The 19,957-nt window shown below is 54.7% G+C and overlaps 1 protein-coding gene across 3 annotated transcripts in view; it reads left to right on the top strand.

Annotated features, from left to right (window-relative positions):
* Positions 1-19,957, top strand: part of CDH22 (cadherin 22) — a 131,987-nt gene that overhangs the window by 87,764 nt on the left and 24,266 nt on the right. For 2 of the 3 annotated variants that reach the window (XM_085004074.1, XM_021077733.2), the window contains 3 exons: positions 4,143-4,310; positions 8,808-9,001; positions 11,733-11,986. In XM_085004074.1, the coding sequence (XP_084860200.1) occupies positions 4,143-4,310; positions 8,808-9,001; positions 11,733-11,986 (616 nt within the window). The remainder of the gene's footprint in view (positions 1-4,142; positions 4,311-8,807; positions 9,002-11,732; positions 11,987-19,957) is intronic. The other variant, XR_014832457.1, reaches the window with a different exon arrangement.

Genomic DNA, 19,957 nt, shown 5'->3' with positions numbered 1-19,957 from the left:
AGGCCCTCAGTAAGGGCCCAGTAAATGAGTCAATGAATGAATTTTCAGAGCCACATGATTTAAGGACAACTTCATGGGCTGACTTGGGAATTTTCTCCCAGACCTCCCAGGAGCACACCAGCCTCCAGGAAGCTTCTTCCAGCATCAGGGGGTAGAGTGGGGAGTGGAACAGAGTCAATAGCAAAATATACCATCAATTCCTCCTATCCTTTTTTTTTTTTTTTTTTTTGGTCTTTTGTCTTTTCAGGGCCGCACCCGAGGCATATGGAGGTTCCCAGGCTAGGGGTCTAATCAGAGCTGTAGCCGCCGGCCCACGCCACAGCCACCGCAACGCCAGATCTGAGCCACGTCTGCGACCTACACCACAGCTCACGGCAATGCCAGATCCTTAACCCACTAAGCGAGGCCAGGGATCGAACCTGAAACCTCATGGTTCCCAGTCGGATTCATTTTCTCTGCACCACAACGGGAACTCCCAATTCCTCCTATCCTTGAACTGGCCTCTTAGTAAAGTGGGGGAGCAGGACTGTATCCCCGACCCCTTGAATCCGGGCCACCTTATGACTGGCTTTGGCCAAGAGAGTGTCACAGAAGTGATATTCTGCAAATCCCCAGATTGGCCTTAAGAGACCTTGCAGCTTTCATTCTCCCCTCTTGAACGTGGCCCTGAGACTGCCGTAGAAGGGAGCCAGCTCAGCCCCCTGGAGGATGAGGGCAGGTCTAGCCAACAGCCAAGATCAACCACCAGGCTTGCACCTGAGGCCATCTGGGACCTTCCAGGCAGCCGACCCTCCAGTTAAAAGGCAGCCGCATGAAGGAACCCAGAAGAGGGATGGGCTGGGGAACTCGCTTGATTTCTCTATTCACTGTCCACTGCTATATAACAAACTGCCCCAAAACGTGGTGGCTTAAAACAGCAACATTTTGTTAGTTGTCTCAGTTCTGTGGGTTGGCTGGGCTGTTCTTTGGCAGGGGTCACTCCCATGGCAACAGTCGGCTGGCAGGTCAGCTAGGACAGCTGGCATGGCTGGGGCTCTCCCTCCATGTGGCCTTTCATCCTGGGCTTCTTCACAGCACAGTGGCCTCAGGGTTCCAAGAGGACAAGTCCCAGGACACAAGGGCTTGTCAAGCCTTTGCTTTTGTCACCCTTGGCTGATGTCCCACTGGCCAATGTGAGCCTCATGGCCAAGGCCAGAGTCAGTGTGGGAGGGAAGGACCCAAAAGTGTGGATCCCAACAGGTGTAGTTCATTGGGAGCTATCACCAGAGCAACCTGTCACTCGGTGTGACCCCGGGGGCAGGGTCCAGAGGGACCGTGGTCTCAGGGTACCTACTTCCTAGTTGCCCAGAGATGGCATCCGATCACAAACTCAATGATGTTTCATCCTGTTTCCAAGTGAGAGGACTTTAGTGTCCCCAGTTCTTCTGGAGCTGGAGGTGACAGGGACAGCAAGGAGGCCAGCCACATGAGGGTGGCTCCTCACCCACAGGGGTGGATCTCAGCCTGACCCCTGTTCCAAGCACCACTCAGAGCCGGGGTCATGGAGCTTTTGGTTCACAAGCTCATAGATGCACAGTGGGCCCCATCCCATCACCAGCCTCCATATCAGTGAGCTCCTAGGTGTGTACACAGGACATGCACCAAGCTTAGCACATAGTCAGCACTCGACTGGCCCGCTTGCCTTCTGCCTTTCTGCCTGGCTCACACAAGGAGCTCCGGTCTTTGGTCCAGTGATCACTCTGCTGTCAATCCATCTGTCTGCCCTCTCCCCCCTCCACTGCCCCCCGCCATCTTTCTCCACCCCTCCCTGTCCCTGGCCCCTCTGGCATCCCTGAGAAGGTCTGTTCATGCTGCCTCTGCTGTTCTTGCTTTCCCCCTCCTTTCTTTCTGTCTCTCTGTCTCTCTCCAGGTCGCCGTCTCTCTGTGGGTCTCCCTCTAACCGCCTCCTCCTGGGTGTGTGTATTTCTCTCTGGCTTTACTGCTCCTCTCCTGCCGGATTAGGACTGAGATGAGCAAGGGGGATATCTCAAGAGCTGAGACAGGACCACAAAAGTGAACATCGCTCTGTCAGAGGCCTGGGCTCTCCCTTTGTACCTGGTGGTGGCTGGGGTGGGGGATATCAAGTGCGCTGGGCAGGGACCCTCCATCCTTACAGTGGTCCAGCAGAGCAGTTCACAGCATGGACTCTGGCCCCAGAGGGCCTGCTGGAATCCTGACTCTCGTGAGCTTTCTACATGTGCGACCTTGGGCCAGTACTTAACCCTTGCCTCCATCTCATCATCTGTAAAATGGGTGTAACTGCCTTCCTCATAGGGGTGTTGAGGGGATTAAATGAGGCGATTCACTTAAGGTGCTTAGAAGTGTGCCAGGCACAGAGTAAATGCACGTCAATATCCGTTACAATTGTTACGGTTCTATGCAATTCTCACGAGGTGAAACTCTGCAGCAGCGGTTCTCAAGCGATTTTGCCCCCAGGGACCATTTGACAACATCTGGAACTAGGGTTGGCTGTCGAGGGTGCTGCTACTGGCATCTAGCGGGTAGAATTATCCTGCCCCAAATGTCAATGGTGCCAAGTTGGAGAAATCCTGTTCTTTAGAGAGATACCGTGATTGTCCCATTTTATGGTTAAAGAAGCTGAGGTTCAGAGCAGTGAAGGGATTTGCTCAAGATCACGTGGTCAGCAGATGGCAGAGCTGGGATTTATCCCAGGTTCATCTGCTTCCAGGTCTCCCCTGCCCTTGGAAAGACCAGTCCCAGCTGAGGGGGGTCAGGAGGGAGTTTACTGAGGAGTCTGGAAGGCCGCTGATAGAGGGTCTGTATGACCCCCTGTTTAGACAGACTACACTTTCCCACAGAAACAGGGCCACCATCCAGGTGCCCCACCCCTTGCTCCCCCAGCTACACACACACACACACACACACACACACACTATAGCCTCTCCTCCCATTCTGTCGCCTTTAGTGGTGTCTAGGGGCTGTTTGGGGACATCAGGAGTCAGAGATTGGGTTTTATGGGGCGCATCATGGGCCTGCTGGTGCATGACTCCACCTGGCGCTCAGGGCCCAGGCACCACCTGCCACCACCTGGTGCTCGGCAGGTTGGAGTGTGGGGCGCGGGGGGGCTCTGAATGCCTCATCAACTCCTCCCTCCACCCTGGTCTCCCACTGGCAGGGAGACAAGAAGCCCAGCCCTCCCCTGTGCAGAATTCATCTTGCCACCACCCCCATTCCTGCTGCCCTCCCCCTGCTACCATTAGCAGCTTGAAGGGTTGTCTGATCAGCGATTCGCTGGTGCCTGGACAGAGAATCTAGGGCCAGGCCTGGGGGGGTGGGGCTGAGGGCTGGGGGCATGACGTAATCGTGGGAGAATAAGAGTGTGTGCCAGCAGCTAGGCGTCTGTGTGGGCGTGTGACCTCATATGTGTCATGTACGTTGAACGTAAATGTGTGAGGCACATCAGTGTCTGTGTGCAGGTGAGCATGACTCCACAGTGAGTGTGTTTGAAGGTGGGTGTGAGCTCAGTTCGTGTCGTTAAGTACTCACTGACCTGCCACTCGGGGCCCGCCCTGGCCTGAGTGCCACGCACCTAGAGATGGATCAGGCACAGGCCAGGCTCATATATAGAAATCCCGGGGTCACACAGTGGCTGGTTCTAGTCCCTACGCCTCTTTTCAGTAAACCAAAGAGTCCATAGTCTGTTGCTTTTGTGTTGTGTGTATGTGTGTGTGTGTGCCTGAAAGTGTGTGTGTGCGAGTGTGTGTGTTTGAAAGGTGTGTTAGTATGTCTGTATATAAATGTGCGTGAGTGTGTATGTGTACAAGTGTGCGGGAGAGAGTGTTTGAATCTGAGAGTTGTGTGTATGTGTGTATTATGGATGTGAGTGCATGTGTGTATGCAGTAGTGAGTGTGAGTTATCTGTGTGAGTGTATCTGTATAAGCGCATGTGTGTGTGAGGGGCTGTGCGTGTGTGTTGGCTGCCGAGCCCCGCAGCTGCACAGCGGTCATCTCTGTGTCTTATGCATCAGCTGCTCTGCTCTTGAACTTGAATGAGCCCAGCCTCTGCCTGGGGAGGGGCCTCCGTGTCCGCTGGCAGCTGTGGGAGGGTGGCAGTCCCTGGCCTCACCCTCCTTCATCCACAGGTGTGATCCGGACGGCCGTGCCTGACCTTGACCGCGAGAGCCAAGAGCGCTACGAGGTGGTGATCCAGGCCACAGACATGGCGGGCCAGCTGGGCGGCCTCTCGGGCTCCACTACTGTCACCATCGTGGTCACTGACGTCAACGACAACCCGCCCCGGTTCCCGCAGAGTGAGTGAGGCCTTCCCGGAGGGAGGAGGTGCATCTGGGTGTCTGTCTGGTCACCCTTCCAAGGCACCCCGCTGCCCTGTAGGCCTTGCACCAGAGGGACGCCCCATCTGTCCATCCAAGTCACCCATGAACTCCCTGCCCCCCTCCAGTCCCGCTGCTTGCAGGGGACAACCCTGAGGTTGTCTGGTTTTTCCAAGCAACATAGTCGCCTTCCCACCCCTCACCTTGTTTCCTGCCAAGAGTGAGCCCCTCTGCCCACCCCCCACCCCGGCCCCTCCCTGACCCTTTCACACACCCCGTCCTGCTTATTGCATGTCATCTGTTACGGACCCAAGCTTGCCAAGGGACGTTGGGGATGGGGGGACAGACACAGGGCTATCTTATGGATATTGACAGAGGCTGCCACCATGCTCAGGCCAAGGAACACCTATAATTGTGCACAGGGCAGCTGAGGGCTGGGGTGGCAGGTCTTTGCTTTGTCTTCTGAGGCAGGAGGACAGGCTTCTGGGCTTCTCCGTGAAAGCAGGAGGCCTTTCTACTCTCTACCTCCCCTGGGGGTGGGGGGTTTCTTGGCCCCCGTCCTCCAGCACCCCATCAGCCCAGCCAGCCCCTCTGTCCCAGGTTCAGGCCCAGAGCCGCACCAGAGATGTCGCCGAAGCTGGCAGAGACTAAATGCCGTGGGGAGCTGGGCTGATTCCTATCGGGCGAGTCATTACTCGAGGGCTGCTGCTCTCACATTAGGCCCTGCCACGGGGGACTGACCCCCGAGCGATAAGGGAATCCAATCCCTGAGCTGAGAGCACATCTCGGCTTAGCGCCTCAGCCCAGACTCACAGCAGGGTGGGCAGTGCCCGCCAGCCAGCTCCACGCCCCTGTCGCTGTTGCTGGGGAGCGGGGGGTGGGTGTGGCCCCCATCCAAGCCCCACTCACTGATGGGGAAGCTTCGGAGGGCCATGTGGAGGGGTGGGGGCCACCCTCTCTTCTCCCCAAGTGTACCAGGCTCTGTGAGCTGGAAGAGGTGGGGCAGAGCAGAGGGGCCAGGGCCCCAGAAGTCTCTGGATTATTCATCCATGCATTCCTTTCTTTCTTTCTTTTTCTTCTTTTATTCTTTTTTAGCCGCCGCACGGCACATGGAGTTCCCAGGCCAAGGATCAGATCTTAGCTGCTTATGCTCTAGCTGGGGCAACAATGCCAGATCCTTAACCCACTGTGCCAGGCCAGGGATTGAACCTATAGCCCAGTACTCCCAAAACACCACCAATCCTGTTGTGCCACAGTGGGAACTCCCCTTCCTTATTTCTTTATTGTGAAATACGGCTCACAGACAGAAGGGTGTAACATATAATTGTCCGATTCAAATGATTATAAAGCCAACACTTCTAGGGGACCCTAGAAGCCCCCACATGCTCTTTCTTGATCATAAGTTCTCCTCCACCCCTTCCTTCAGAGTTAACCATCTGCTTTTGTGATTACCACCGCCTTGCTTTTCTTTTTCTTTTTTATTGAAGTATAGTTGATTACAATATTATATCAACCACAGGTGTACAATGCAGTGATGGCAATGTTTAAAGGTTATACTCCATTTATAGTTATTATAAAGTATCTGTTACATTCCCCATGTTGTACAATATATCCCTATAGCTTATTTTAAACCTAATAATTTGTATCTCTGTATCTCCCACCCCTATCGTGCCTCTCCCCACTGGTAACCACTGGTTTATTCTCTGTATCTGTGAGTCTGCTTCTTTTCTGTTATATTCACTAGTTCCTTGTATTTTTTGGATTCCACATACAAGTTAAACTATATAGTATTTCTCTTTCTCTGTCTGACTTATTCCACTTAGCATAATATCCTCCAAGTCCATATTGCTGGAAATGGCAAAACTTCATTCTTTTTTATAGCTGAGTATTATCCCTTTGTGTGTGTGTATCACACCTTCCTTATCCATTTCTTTAGGATGGATTCACCCATGTATGCATCACCTAACATTATAGTTTAATTTCATTTGTTTGTTTAACCTCATATAAATGGAACCCTACATTCCATTAACCCTATGTCCTATAAATGATTTGTCTTGCTTTGTCTCTCAGAATTCTGTTTGTGAAGTGGTATGTTGTTGTTTGTAGCTATAATTTGTTCATTTTCACTGCTGTATAGTATTTCATGATGCATCAACTCTCCTGTCAGTGGACATTTGCGTTGTTTCCAGTTTGAGGCTATGATGGAGAATACTGCTTTGAACATTACTGCCTGTCTCCCAGCGCTGTTTTGTCTGCATTTCTCTCGTGTACAAAGGAGCAGAATAGCTGGGTTGTGGGATAAATCCATTTTCACCTTTACTAAATAATGCCAAGCTGTCTTCCCCCACGAAAAAATGCACATGTCCATGGTACCGTATGCTCACCAACACTTGGTATTGTCAGATTCTTCATTTGTGTGAATCTGGTGAGTGTATACGGGCAACTCATGCTGATTTTCATTCATTCACTTACTCGTCACTCACACGTTTCATTTATGTGACAGCATGGTGTTCTGCCAGACACCAGTGAATGCCTGATGAATGAGAGATGTGGTCCTTGCTCTGCAGGCGAGAAGCTTACACCCTGGAGGGAGGGAGTGTGGTGGGGGGGAGAAAGAGAGGGAGAAAGGGAGAGAGAGAGAGAATAAACAGAAAACCATAAGGAAATGCAGTAATCCTTAGCATGGGATAAGACGGGGACCCTGGACACACAGGAGCAGAGTCTGGAGGCCTGAGATGCCTCCTTAATGGAGGCAATATTCAGTAAAACTAGAAAAAGAGTGGGAACAGGAGGGGAGAAGGCAAAGAGGAGCATTAAGAGAGGGACTGTCTAGAGGTGGGATAGAGCGAGTCATCCTTCAGGAATGACCGGAACTCCAGCCAGCCTGAACTTCAACTTGGGGTGGGCAGTTGGCGGCCTGAGGCTGCAGAAGTCAGCAGGGGCCAGGCAGCAAGCATCTTGTGGGGCAGGCCAAGGCAAGGGCCTTGTACAAATCCATCCCAGGACAGCGGAGAGCTGCGGCAAGGAGGAGGGCAGGGGAGTGGTCAGCTTGTGTTGTGAGCCCCCCCTCGCTGCGTGTGTGAATCAGAGGCAGCCACTCCGCACAAGGGGATCCAGACCGAGTGGGGGTCCCAAGAGACACATCCCCATCTCCAGAACCCCTGCTTCACCTGGGCTGGCCCATCATTTAGCACATCACCCCCCCCCCTTCATCTTGGCTCTGGGAGGAGAGCAGGGAGCTATTTGCATCTCATCAGACCCTCCTTCTTCCGGTTTCCCCCTCGGCTTCCATCCTCTGGCCACGAGGGGCCATCTTGCCATTCTTCAAACACGCCAGGCATTGCACCCGCCTCAGGGCCTTCGCACCTGCTGTTCCCTCTGTCTGGAATGCTCGTTCCGAAATAGCTGCGTGACTCACTCCCTCACCTCCCTCAGCCTTTTGGCAGAAATGCCACCTTTCAGGGAGGCCTTCCTCGATCACCCCATTCCAGACTCCAGACACGCCTTCATCATCACTCCCCATTCCCCTCCTGGCTTTGTTTTTCTCCAAAGTACCATTTGACGTACTGCATGTTTTACTGATGTGACCATTTAGTGTTTTTCCCCTGCCGCTAAGAGGAGAGCACTGTGAGCCCTGGGATCTGGGTCTGTTTTGTCTGTTGCTGCAACCCCAGTGCCTAGAGGTGCCTCTGGGACATCAGAGATGCTCAATAAATATGTGGGAATGAAGGAACTAATATTAACATCAAGAGCAACAAAACCTCAGCATGAAGCCCGACCATTTTAGTACAATTTGTTCCCTTTCTTGGCTACTCTCAGGTGCTGGGTCCTATGCTAAGCCCTTGACATGCATCAGCATCTGAGCTAATCGTGGGATTAGCAGCGCGGTTGGGAAGGCACCATTATTATTCCCATTCTACAGATGAGGAAAACCAAAGCTCTGGATCATACGGCCAGGACTGACTCCAGAGCCTTAGCCTTGATCATTCTGGGGACACTGAGTCCCAGAGAACTGCAGCCACTTTCCCAAATCAATCAGGGAGTAAAGCCGTCAGAACTGGAACCCCCTCTTACGCTGCATCCCGCATTTCTGCAAAGGACTCACCTCTGCCAGTGCCCACCCTGGCCAAGCGGGGAGCTCCTTTAAGACGCTGCCCTCGGGAGTTCCCATTGTGGCTGAGCAGGTCAAGAACCCAACTAGTTTCTATGAGAATGCAGGTTCAGTCCCTGGCCTTGTTCAGTGGCTTAAGGATCTAGTGTTGCCATGAGCTAAGGTGAAGGTCACGGATGTGGCTCCGATCCTGCGTTGCTGCATCTGCGGCGCAGGCCGACAGCTGCAGCTCTGACTCAACCCCCTGGCCTGGGAGCTTCCATATGCTGCAGGTGCAGCCCTGAGACCCCCTCCTCTCCCCCAGCTGCTGGAAGCTGGGGGAGGGGCTGCCCCTTCGGCCCTGCTCACAGCCGTATCCCCTACAGAGATGTACCAGTTCAGCATCCAGGAGTCCGCCCCCATCGGCACAGCTGTGGGACGCGTGAAGGCCGAGGACTCGGACGTGGGGGAGAACACAGACATGACCTACCACCTCAGGGAGGAGAGCGGCAGCGGCGGCCATGTGTTCAAGGTCACCACTGACAGCGACACTCAGGAGGCCATCATTGTAGTGCAGAAGGTACGGCTGCTGCGGGAGGGGTGGGGAGGCAGGCCCCAGGGCAGTGGGGTCAGGGAGGCTGCCGAGCGGCCAGGAGCCCCCGTCCCACTCCACTCCAGGGCTTAGGTCTTTGCAGAGCCCCTGGACCAACCTGGGAAACCCCTGACGGTGCTGTTCCCACCTTACAAATGAAAACAGCAGGCACAGAAAGGTTAAGTGACTTGTCCAAGGTTGCACAGCCAGCCGTGGAGAGTCAGGATTCGGTCCAGGTTTTGAGTCTGTGCTGAGCTAATTCAAGTTCAAACCAGGGCCTTCACACTCATTGTTTCCTTTACTCCTCGTGTTGCCCACTGAGGGAAACATATTATGCCCATTTTACAAGTGAGAAAACAGAGGCTCAGAGAGGCCGAAGCGCTTCCCTGCGATCACTCCTGTAAGAGGGAGCGTGGGATGGGAACCCAGGTCTGGTGACCCCACAGCTCCTTCCTCCCTGAGTCTAACAGCCTCCACGCCGGCTCGCTAGCCCGGGAACCAGAAACTAAAACAGCAGACTCAGCAACCCCCAGGGACAGGGAACCGAGGTCAAAAAGAAAAGCAAAACTCCCTCTTCCAGGCCTTGGTCACGGGCTTGGCGGTTCAGGGCTACGCAGGCCTTTGAAGCTGTCCTCTCCAGCCCTGCTCCCCCAGGGAGGTCTGAATCCCCTGCCCTGGCCCACAAATGGTCATAGGCCTTTGTACACCCCTGGGGACGGGATGCTCACTCCCTATCCTTGTCCAGCTCTTCTTCCTCCCATTCAGCCAGAATCTGTCTCCTTAAATCTGCTCCTATCAGCCCAGGCTCTACCCTCTGGGGCCCACAGAAACATCTGGCCCTTCACTCACTCGATGAGCACATTCTGACCCATTCTCTGCCTGGCCGTGAGGGTTTGAGCATAGAGAAAACTCCCAGTTTCCTCAACTGGGAAAACAATACGATACTAATAACGAAGTGTTTACAACGTGCCAAGTGCCCTTCGACTGCTTTCCATGTATTAACTCATTTCATCCCTACAACCCGCTGAGGTACTATTATTGCCCATTTTACAGATGAGAAACTGAGGCCCTGAGAAGTTCATTGATTTGCATCCAAGGTCTCGCATCTTACAAAGCAGTGTAGGGATACAGGCCTGGGCAGTCCAGTTCCAGAATCCACCCTTTTAAGCCTTACATGGTTTTCAGTCTTCTGATCTCCATTTGTCCTCAATGGAAGATGAGCCCATTTCACAGATGGGGAACCGGAGGCCCAGAGAGGCCCAGCATCACAGAGCAGCAGAACAGGCCCCAAGCCCAGCCTGCATCCGCAGTGCTGCCCCCTCTGCCCCCCCTCCCCCCAGCTCTTGGGCCCCCTCCTGCCTGCTCCAGCAGTGGCGCCTGAGGTGTCCCTGTGGAGTCAGTGCTGGCTCAGGGAGCAGCGCCCCCGCCTGATTGATGACCTGGCTCCAGAGCCCATCGCTCACTCCCGGGCCAGGCCAGCGCCTGCCTCCCTGCATCCTGATTTCCCAGGCAACAGAATGCAGGAAGTTGGTAACCCTTCTTTTTCTTCTTCTTCTTCTTTTTTTCCCCTGCTGAAGAAGGGAGTGGGAGGATGGGAGGTTCTGAGAAGAAAGGAGGGTCCCTACACACAGGGCGGGTCTCCAGGAAGGTCACCCTCGCCGCTCAGATGGCTCCCCCGCCATGTAATGGAGGCGCCTGTGGCTCCCCCGGTGCAATTTCTCTTTGTTCCAAGGCATTGTCCTTAGAAGGCCAGAGCCAACACAGCCATGGAGCTCATTCATCAGAGGGTCACCCACCAGCACTCCCTGATGAGAAGCAGGGCTCAGCGTGGCTTTAGCCAGATCTCCGAAGAGAGCTTTAAGGCAGCCTGGCTTATAGGGCTCAACTCACATTAGCAGTCCCACCTAAGCCTCCCCCCTGAGGCCCAGAGAGGCCAAACAGCTTGCCCGCTGACCCAGACCGAGTCCACAGCAGATCCAGGGTCCTCTCCTCTCATGGGGTTAAGGACTGAGACTCAGGAGCCACACTGCCTGGGTTTGAATCCTGCCTCTGCTCAGTGACCTTGGGCAAATTCCAGAAACTTCTAGGTCTCAATTTCCTCATGTGCAAATTGGGGTAATAAAAATACAAGCCTCTTTGCGATGTTGTAAAATTAGATGAGTCAGTATATTTACTTATATTTATATATTTAAAATCCTGACACCGGAGTTCGCCTGTGGTGTTGGGGGGTTAGGGGTCCAGCCCCGTCACTGCAGTGGCTCGGGTCACTGCTGCAGTGGGGGTTCAGTCCCTGCCCCGGGAACTTCCACATGCTGCAGGCTTGGCCAAAAGATTAAAAAATAAAGATTGGAAGGAAATACGCATCAGAGATGACTTGTGAATAAGAAAAAAACAAATACGGCACAGAGTAAGTGCTTTGTAAATTAATAAATTACTGAAATGCCCTAACATACTATGCCCCACCACCACCCGTGCCCCGGTAACAGGAAGTCTGGGCTGTGTGTCTCTGGGGAAGACTGTCCCCAGCAGGGCCTTACTGTCTCCACGTGCTGGTGTGGGTCTTGGGCACCGTTTCCGTGGTGCAGCCCCTGCTGAGTCAGCAGTGACCTTGGGCCAGCCCCGCCCTCTCTGGGCCCATCCCCACCCCCGACTTGAGATCTCGCCCCTGTGGGGGGTGAGCCCACTCACCGGGCCTCTGCTTCCCCCACCCCGACCCCAGCGCCTGGACTTCGAGTCCCAGCCTGTGCACACCGTGGTCCTGGAGGCCCTCAACAAGTTCGTGGACCCCCGCTTCGCTGACCTGGGCACCTTCCGGGACCAGGCGATCGTGCGCGTGGCCGTGACCGACGTGGACGAGCCCCCCGAGTTCCAGCCGCCCTCCGGCCTCCTGGAGGTACAGGAGGACGCGCAGGTGGGCTCCCTGGTCGGCGTGGTGACGGCGCGGGACCCCGACGCCGCCAACCGGCCCGTCCGGTGAGACCCCCGCCCGGGGCCGACGCCTGCTGCCTGCTACCCCGCCAGCGCCCCGTGGACAGACGGCGGGCAGAGGGGGAGGGGGCCCGGGGCGGGGGGGGTGGGGGAGAAAACAGGCCGGAGCCAAAGAGACAAAGGAAACAGATTCCCGAACAGTTGCAGAGACAGGGACGCAGGATAAGGAGAGAGAAGCAGGTGCAACACACAGCGCAGTGAGCTGGGCTCAGCCTCCGCCGTCCTCCACCAAAAAAAAAAAAAAAAAGATCACTTCATCCTTCCAGCTCTGCAGGTCAGAAATGTTGAAAACACCATCAACTTCTGTGTTGCTCTCACACCTCCCTCCAGTCCATCAGCAAATCCTGTCATCTCTGCTTTAAAAACATCTCCTGAATCTGACCATTTCTCACCGCCTCCGCTGCTGCCCCTTGCTCTCTCCCCTGGATTACTGCCTCCCCGCCGGTCTCCTGCTTCTGCCCTCACCCCTCTTGAATCTAGAATCGCACAGGAGTCAGACTGATCCGCCCCGATGTAAGTCAAAGCGTGGCCTGCCTCTGCTCAAAGCCCTGCCAAGGCACCTCTGGCTCAGAATAAAAGCCCAGACCCTCACAATGCCCCACCCCCAGCCCCCACTTCCACTACCCCTAGGCCCCTTGTTCACTCTGCCCAGTCACACTGGCAACTCCACAGACACACCCAGTCCTCCTCTACCTCGGGCCCTTTGCAACTCCTGATTCCTCTGCCTAGAACGTTCTCCCCCTTAATAGCCCCATAGTTGGTCCCCTCACTTCCTCCAGGACCTTCCAAAGGAGTCACTTTCTCAGTGACACTTTCCCCAACCATTCTTTCTAAAATGTTAACCTCCCACCAACTTCCCAGCCCCATACTTCATAGCCACTTTTTTTGTCCTCATCAGCCTTCATCACCATTGAATATGCTACCCTTTTTTTTCTGGTGGTTTTTTGCCCCTCCCTCCAAAAAAAAAAATAAGTTCCAGGAGGGTAGGGAGGCGTGTCTGTGTCCATGACTGCATCCTAGGGCTTCACCTGCTGCCAGGCGCTCAGTGGACACTCCCTGACCCATGGTGGATGAATGAAATGCAGAGAAAAGAGGCAGCCACAGAGGGCAGAGAGAGCAACAATGGCAGGAAGTGACCAGAGAGAGAGGAGAGTTGGTGGAAAGAGGGCCAGAGGAACTAACAGACAGAGGGACCCACCTGGTACTGGAGGAACAGAGAGAGGAGACTTGGCAAGAAAGCTGGAAAGGGAAAGAAAGAATCAGAAGCAGAGAGAAAGGCAGAGTAGGGAGGGAGGCAGGTGGGGGGAGGGGAGGGGATGCTTCGTCTCTGTTGGTGTCCCCGGGGAGGGGAGGGGTTTGGGAGCTGCAGGGGTTGGGGAATCCCTGACGGTGGCCCAGGTTGGAAGAATGTCAGGTGGAAAGGGAACCGGAGGAGGAGGTAGGGGTAGGGTGAATGGCCATTGTTGGGTGGGTGGGAAAAAGAGCTCCCTGCTTATGCCCTGAAAACCTTGTACATAGTCAGTGAGTGATCCCTGAACCAACTATGTGCCCAGCTTTGTGCCGAGCATTTGGAGATAGGCGGAAGGGAAGTTAACTTGAGGATCTCTGCATTACACAATGTCAGATGGGTACCATTCCCATCCTGGTCCCTGTGAATGGTGCTCTCAGAGTTGTACAGTGCACAGCCTGTGCAACCTTCCATGGCAGCCCTGGGAGAGGACACAAAGATGCCATCCTGCTTAACCAACAATGGACTCCCAGACTGGGAACTACCCTCAGGGGTCTAGAAAGATTTTCTGGAGGAGAGAGGAATGGAACTGAGCTGGGTACCCGAGTCTGGTCAGGTGTAAATAAGAGCAGGAGGGCATTCCAGGCACAGGTATGTGGAGGCAAAGGAATGCTAGGTATGCTGGAGAAAGGCAGCCTGTGATAGCTACAGGAGACAGGGAGACGAGCCAGCGAGACTAGTCTGATAGGCCTCAGAGGAAGGCCAAGGAGCTCAGACTCTGTGCAGAGGTTCCCCGATGCCTCCCGGCTGCCTCCACCCTTCTCACGGCCAAAACTGCCCTCCACTGCCTCTGAACACCACCACTGCCCTTCCATGCCCGCTACTGCCCTTCCATGCCTGCTGTTGGTAGGTATAGTCTTGAAACATCCTGTCAGCCTCTGGCTCAGCCCAAACCTCACCTGGGGACCATTATCACCTGTGTTTGGCAGGAAAGTGAAGCCCAGGGAGTTAAGAAACAGGAGGAGGGGCCTCCTGGCCTCCCAGGCCCTGCTCCAGCCTGGCTGCTCCCCTCCTCTCTGATAAAGCTCTCCTCACCCCCTCTCAAGCCTCTCCCTCCCCCCTCCATCGCCTTCCCTCCCCCCCTCCTTTTATCTGCACTAAAAGGGCCAACTTTGAAACCTGCTTCCCACCTCCTTTCATCTCTCTTTGCCGCCCCTTCCCTGGGGCTCCTCAGATGTGGAGGCGGTGAGGAGCTTGAGACAGGTCCAATTTCACACCACAAACATTTACCCAACTCCTCCTCCGAGCCCGGCCCTGCGCCAGGCCTGAGATGACTCAGCCAAGGGCAGAGCTGGGGAGGAGTGCCCAGTCTGGAGGGGACAGACACAGAAATGGGAGGCCAGAGAAGGGGTCCTCACAGGCCACGTGTGTGGCCCAGAGCTTGGCCTCTGTTCCAGCTCCTGGATTCCAAGGGTCATGGACTTAGTCACCACCCATGCATTGAGTCATGCCCTGTCCAGCACTGATCCAGGCAATGGGAAAACAGTGGTGATAAGACCCAATCCCTCTCCTCTCCTGAGGGGGAAACGGCCAATAAGTAGTTGCGTTCGTTGAATGGTTAAAAGGGATATTGCTGATAAGAACATGAGATGAGGAAGATTAACCAGGTAATAGGATAAGGATTGGAGCCGCAAGGGGTACTTTGGATTAAGTACTCAAGGAGTTGACACATGAGCTGACATCAGAATGATAGAGCCAACCATACAAAGATGTGGGGGAGCGCATTCCAGGTAGAAGGAACAGCAAGTGCAAAGGTCCTGAGGCAGGAATGAGCTTAGTATGTTCCCGGAAATGAAGACATGAAGTGGGATCCTGGGAGGTTTTGCCTAGCATGGTAGGCACCTGGGAAATACAGAAATGCGTGCACAGATGTCCCGAGTGATTTTTCTGAACCCCTGCCCTGGAGCAGGTGGAAGCTGCCTCATGCTGTTGCATTTGGCCCTCAGGAAATAGATGACTCGATGCAGAAACTGAGGACCAGAGAAGGGCAGTGACTCTCTCAATGTCACTCGGCCTGAGCGGGGAAGGAATGGGCTTTAACCCACGATTGTCTGCTTCTTGAGTCCAGCCTCCTGCCACCTCACCCCGACTTTTGACTCTCTTTGTAGTTAGAAGCAATTTCCACCCTTATGCCTGAGGCACAGAGATGAGTCGTCTGTGGGCCAGTAGGAAAGCTGGGGCCCATGTGAGTGAATCCAATGACAGATCTAAGTCTGTGTGGGCTGAGGTGGGGGGTTAAGGAGTAGAAAGCTCCACGGAGGGGTGAGTACTCTGGGCACCAAGGAAGGTGGCCCCCGAGCAAGGATGGCAAGGAATAGGTTGGCATAGGAAGGGGACACTCCAGGGTGCAGTGGTGGTGAGGGCCTGGTGCCAGGAACAGACTCAAGGGGCCACAAGGTTAAGTTCAGGAGCAGGGAGCCAGGCTGGATGAACTCAACATGAGGGGGTTGGGGCAGGAGATGAGGTCAGGGGGGCACTTGGGGACAAGCTGTACAGAACCTTGAGTGTTAGATGAAGGCATGGACTTTATCCTTAGGCAGTAGGACACCTTTTTTCTTTCCAGAAAAGGAGAAGGCGCAGGCCCATCTCTGAATTAGGCAGCCTTGCAAATACACTGGCTGTTTCTCAGCCCAGGGCCAGCCCCCTTGTGAGTTTCACTTGCGCAGCAAAACCAGGAAAGCAAAACCAGGACCAGAGAGGGAGCGAACACTTCATTTCCTCCCAGAACGCCACAGTGGGGTGCTGTAGAAACACATGGGCTATAGAGTCAGAGAAGACCTGGGATTCGAACACCAGCTTGGTTGTAGAATTGTGGGAAAATCACTATACCCAGGCCAAGCCTCAGTCTTCCTATCTTTAAAATGGGTGGCATGGTAGTACCTGCCTCATTCATTTATTCTCGTCTACTATGGACTAGACTCTGTGCTCGGTGGTCCCCAGGTTGGAGGGAGGATTAAGTGTCCAGCACATAGTGGGTCCTCAGGAAATGGACGTTACCATTTTTCTCGACACCTGTTTCTCCCCTTCCTTCTGCAGATTTCTAGGTGTCGTGTGGTGGGTTTTGCGTGTGGGCTTCAAAAGGGTGGGGGAGGGGACAGCATCACAGATGGGATGGAGTGAGCTGAAAGGAATGGCTTGGTCAGGGGAGCAGCCCCTTTTGCAGCTGAGGCGGAGGCTGCATCTTTCAGCCTGTTGTGTGTACACGACCCCAGACACAGGAGCACCAGGCAGCCTGGACATGCATGAATCTGCAGACTTTCCTGTTTGCTATGCCTGTGTGAGCTATCCATGCACGCATTTATGTGGAGAAAACCCATATGCGCCCTCAAGCCAGGAAGTACCCCCCTCCACTTCTCTCACCCTGACCTTGACAACAGCAGCTGCTCCTAGCTGTTCGTAGCATGTGGGAGCACCCACAGGTGTACCTGGCTGGCCCCGAGGAGGATGCTCTTGGTTCGACCTGGGCCTCTGGACAGACGGATGTGCCTTGAGAACTTGGCTTTGCCACCAACCAGCCCTTTTGACCCAGGGCAGGGCACCTGGCTTCTGGGAGCCTCCGTTTCCTCTTGGGGAAAGTGGCAGCGGCAGTGATGACAGCATTGGCCAGGATTAGAGGGGCTCGTGCACGTGAAGCCCTTACATGGGCCTGGCACGAAGTCTTGCTGAGCAAATCAAAAGAAGATCTAATCCATAGGTCATGTGGCAGGTGCCCAGTGCAGGTAAAAATGTGTTATTGGCAGTGCTTGTCTAATCCTCACAACCACCCTAGGAGGTAGGTATTTTATTTGCTCCATTTTTAAAAAGGAAGGAACTAAAGAACAGAGGCCAAGTGACTTGCTCAAGGTCACACTGCTAGGTGGCAAACCTAGGCAGATGGGCACCGGATCCGCACTCCTGACCGCCATTCCCAGGCATTCTTTGCATGCGTGCAGACACACACACACACACACACACACACACACACACACACACACACGCTGATACAAACACACCTGCTCCTGTTCCCCTTCCTGCCCTCCAGGTCCTGGCTGACCAAATGAGAAGTAGGACAGTGAGATTTGAGCAGAACCTTCTAGACCACAGATGACTCCTGTCCTTCTCAGACCACTGGCAATGCTCCCAGGCCCAAACAAGATGCCTCCCACCCCCAGGCACACAGATCACACACTGATCTGTGGAGGGTCTCCTGTACCCCCCTTACCAGACATTTCTTTTTTTTTTTTTGTCTTTTTGCTATTTCTTGGGCCGCTCTGTCGGCATATGGAGGTTCCCAGGCTAGGGGTCGAATCGGAGCTGTAGCCACTGGCCTACGCCAGAGCCACAGCAACGCGGGACCCGAGCCGCGTCTGCAACCTACACCAGAGCTCACAGCAACGCCGGATCGTTAACCCACTGAGCAAGGGCAGGGACCGAACCCGCAACCTCATGGTTCCTAGTCGGATTCGTTAACCACTGCGCCATGATGGGAACTCCCCCCTTACCAGACGTTTCTGAGCACTCATTAGAAAAACAATAGTTTTCACTCATGGAGTCCTTTTCCCGGAACTCAGCTAGGCACCTACCCCCCAGCTAGGCATTTAATCCTCCAGCCACTTGCAAGGTGGGAGGAAAAATCATTTCCACTCTGATGAAAATTAAGGTTCAAAGATGAAGTGACTTCTCTTGGGTCATCTTGGACCTGCATCCAGTTCCAGGGCTGAGTGGCCGCCTCTTGTACCTTCTGTCGGCGACGTAGCATCTTACAATCATGCACACACACTTTCTGCCCACAACACCAACCAGACACAACTCATGCACCTACATGTGAGGGGTACAAGCCTCCCCTGCTGCCCTCTCGCCCCCCCCCACATCTGCCAGGCCACATGCCATGCCCTCCACCCCTCCCTCCCATTCACTGGCTGGCTCCCTGAGCTGGAAAAAAAAGCCACCTGGGCTCAGCCAGCCTCACTGACCTGCAGCCCCAAGTCTTTAACTGGTTAATGGCAGCTCCCCACAGCCCCCGCCCCATGGCCTTGGATACAGCTGTCTCCACTTAGATTACAGCCACCCCCCCCCACTCTCCCCACCCGGCTTCCCCTCCAGGAGTGAACAAAACAGAATAACTGGGAGGAGGAAGGAGAAGAGTGAAGAGAGGGGAGGAGAAACAAGAAGGCGGTGGGCATCCCCCAACAAGCCCAGCCCTAATGGGCAATCAGGAGGCTCCAGCCATGTCCTGCCCCTGGCCCTCTGCTGGACTCGGATCTCCCACCTGTAAAACCAGGAGGTGGTCTCCACGCTTCCTTCCGACTGAGCTGATGCTTGGAGTCTGGTTCTACCTCCTTTTGGACCCAAACATCTTACAGGCCAGGCTTGGGGCAAAGGTAGCCCGAAGCTCCACGTGTTGCCACGTTGGATGGTTCAGGGTGTTAGAAAGAACTTTGGGTGTACAGTCCCAAACTGGGGTACAGATTTTAATTTTGTGACAGTCCCTGTGCACCATTGGGCGGGGTTTATCTATCAGTGGTCCATATGGCATCTTGAAGTAAATTAGAAAAAGCCCTCCTGCCTTTGACAAGATGCTTCCTGGGCTCGGACAGGGCTGTGCAGGCAGAACACTGGCTGGACTTCACCCCGACTTCCCCCTTTCCGCCGACGAACTTTGTGCAGGACGCCACCTGCACAACCAGGCTTGGCAGCCCTGAGCTTGGCAGATTTCCTCTCTGAGTTTCAGTGTCTTCATCTGCAAAGCGGGGGAGATCACATCAGCCTTACAAGATGCCAGGCAGGGCGGGACCTTGTCTGCCTTGTTTGCCATTTCATCCCCAGGGCTTAGCACAGAGCGGCACTTAGCATAAAGGAACAGAGGGAGGGATGGCTGGAGGAAGAGTAAGCTACAAACTGCTAAGTGCTGTGCTCGTGGGAGGAATGACCATCTTGGGTCTCAACCTCCCTGCACAGGTTCACCCAGGTCAGGAGGACCTAGGCTGATCAGGACCAAAGAGGATGTGGGCTTAGGTGCTTAGGGACAGGAGAGAGCATTAAACTGGGGACTCGGGAGACTGGCTGTAACACCCACTGCACGCGTGTGCCTGGGCTTTCGAAGTTCGCCCCACTATAACAGTGAATGTGAAAAGAATAAGGCGTGTCACCTGTGCCTGGTTCCAAGAATTACCTCCTCTAACCCACACCGGTGTGAGGTATGAATCACCCCATTTTCCAGACCAGCACACAGAGGCCAAAGAGGTCGAGTGACTTGTCCAAAGTCAGGTAGAAGCAGCAGAAGATTCCGAGCCAGCTCCAGCTGCTCTCAGATCCATGCGGTCCCACTGGGGATCGTTCGCCCATTCCACAGCTGAGGCAACTGAGGCCCGGAGAGGCTCGGTCATGCAGCCAAGGCCCCACTGAAGGGTCATCTCAGGGCTCCGGGTCCCCAGCAGAGGATGTTTCTGGTGTCCTCACCTCCCTGGGCCTCAGTTTCTTGCTCTGGAAGAGGGGGTTGGGGCCCCTTTCCTCCTGCGGGTTGGGGGGTGGGGGCGGGCGCTGAGCCCTGCCCACCGCGCTCCTTTGTCCGCGACGCACAAAGAGCCCTTGCTTGGCATTCGGGGCCTTTGTGGGCCGCCGCGCAGCCTGGCTCTGCCCCCGCCCGCGTTATCAGCGCGGGGAAGCGGCCGACAGAGCTGGCGGGGCCT

Source organism: Sus scrofa, chromosome 17, assembly GCF_054392235.1.
Source record: "Sus scrofa isolate SSC_HxYL_T2T_F1_AM1 chromosome 17, Sscrofa_HxYL_maternal_Yorkshire_Landrace_v2.0, whole genome shotgun sequence".
Lineage (NCBI taxonomy): Eukaryota > Metazoa > Chordata > Mammalia > Artiodactyla > Suidae > Sus > Sus scrofa.
Note: the sequence above shows the minus strand (reverse complement) of the source record. Positions and strands in the feature narration are given on the sequence as shown.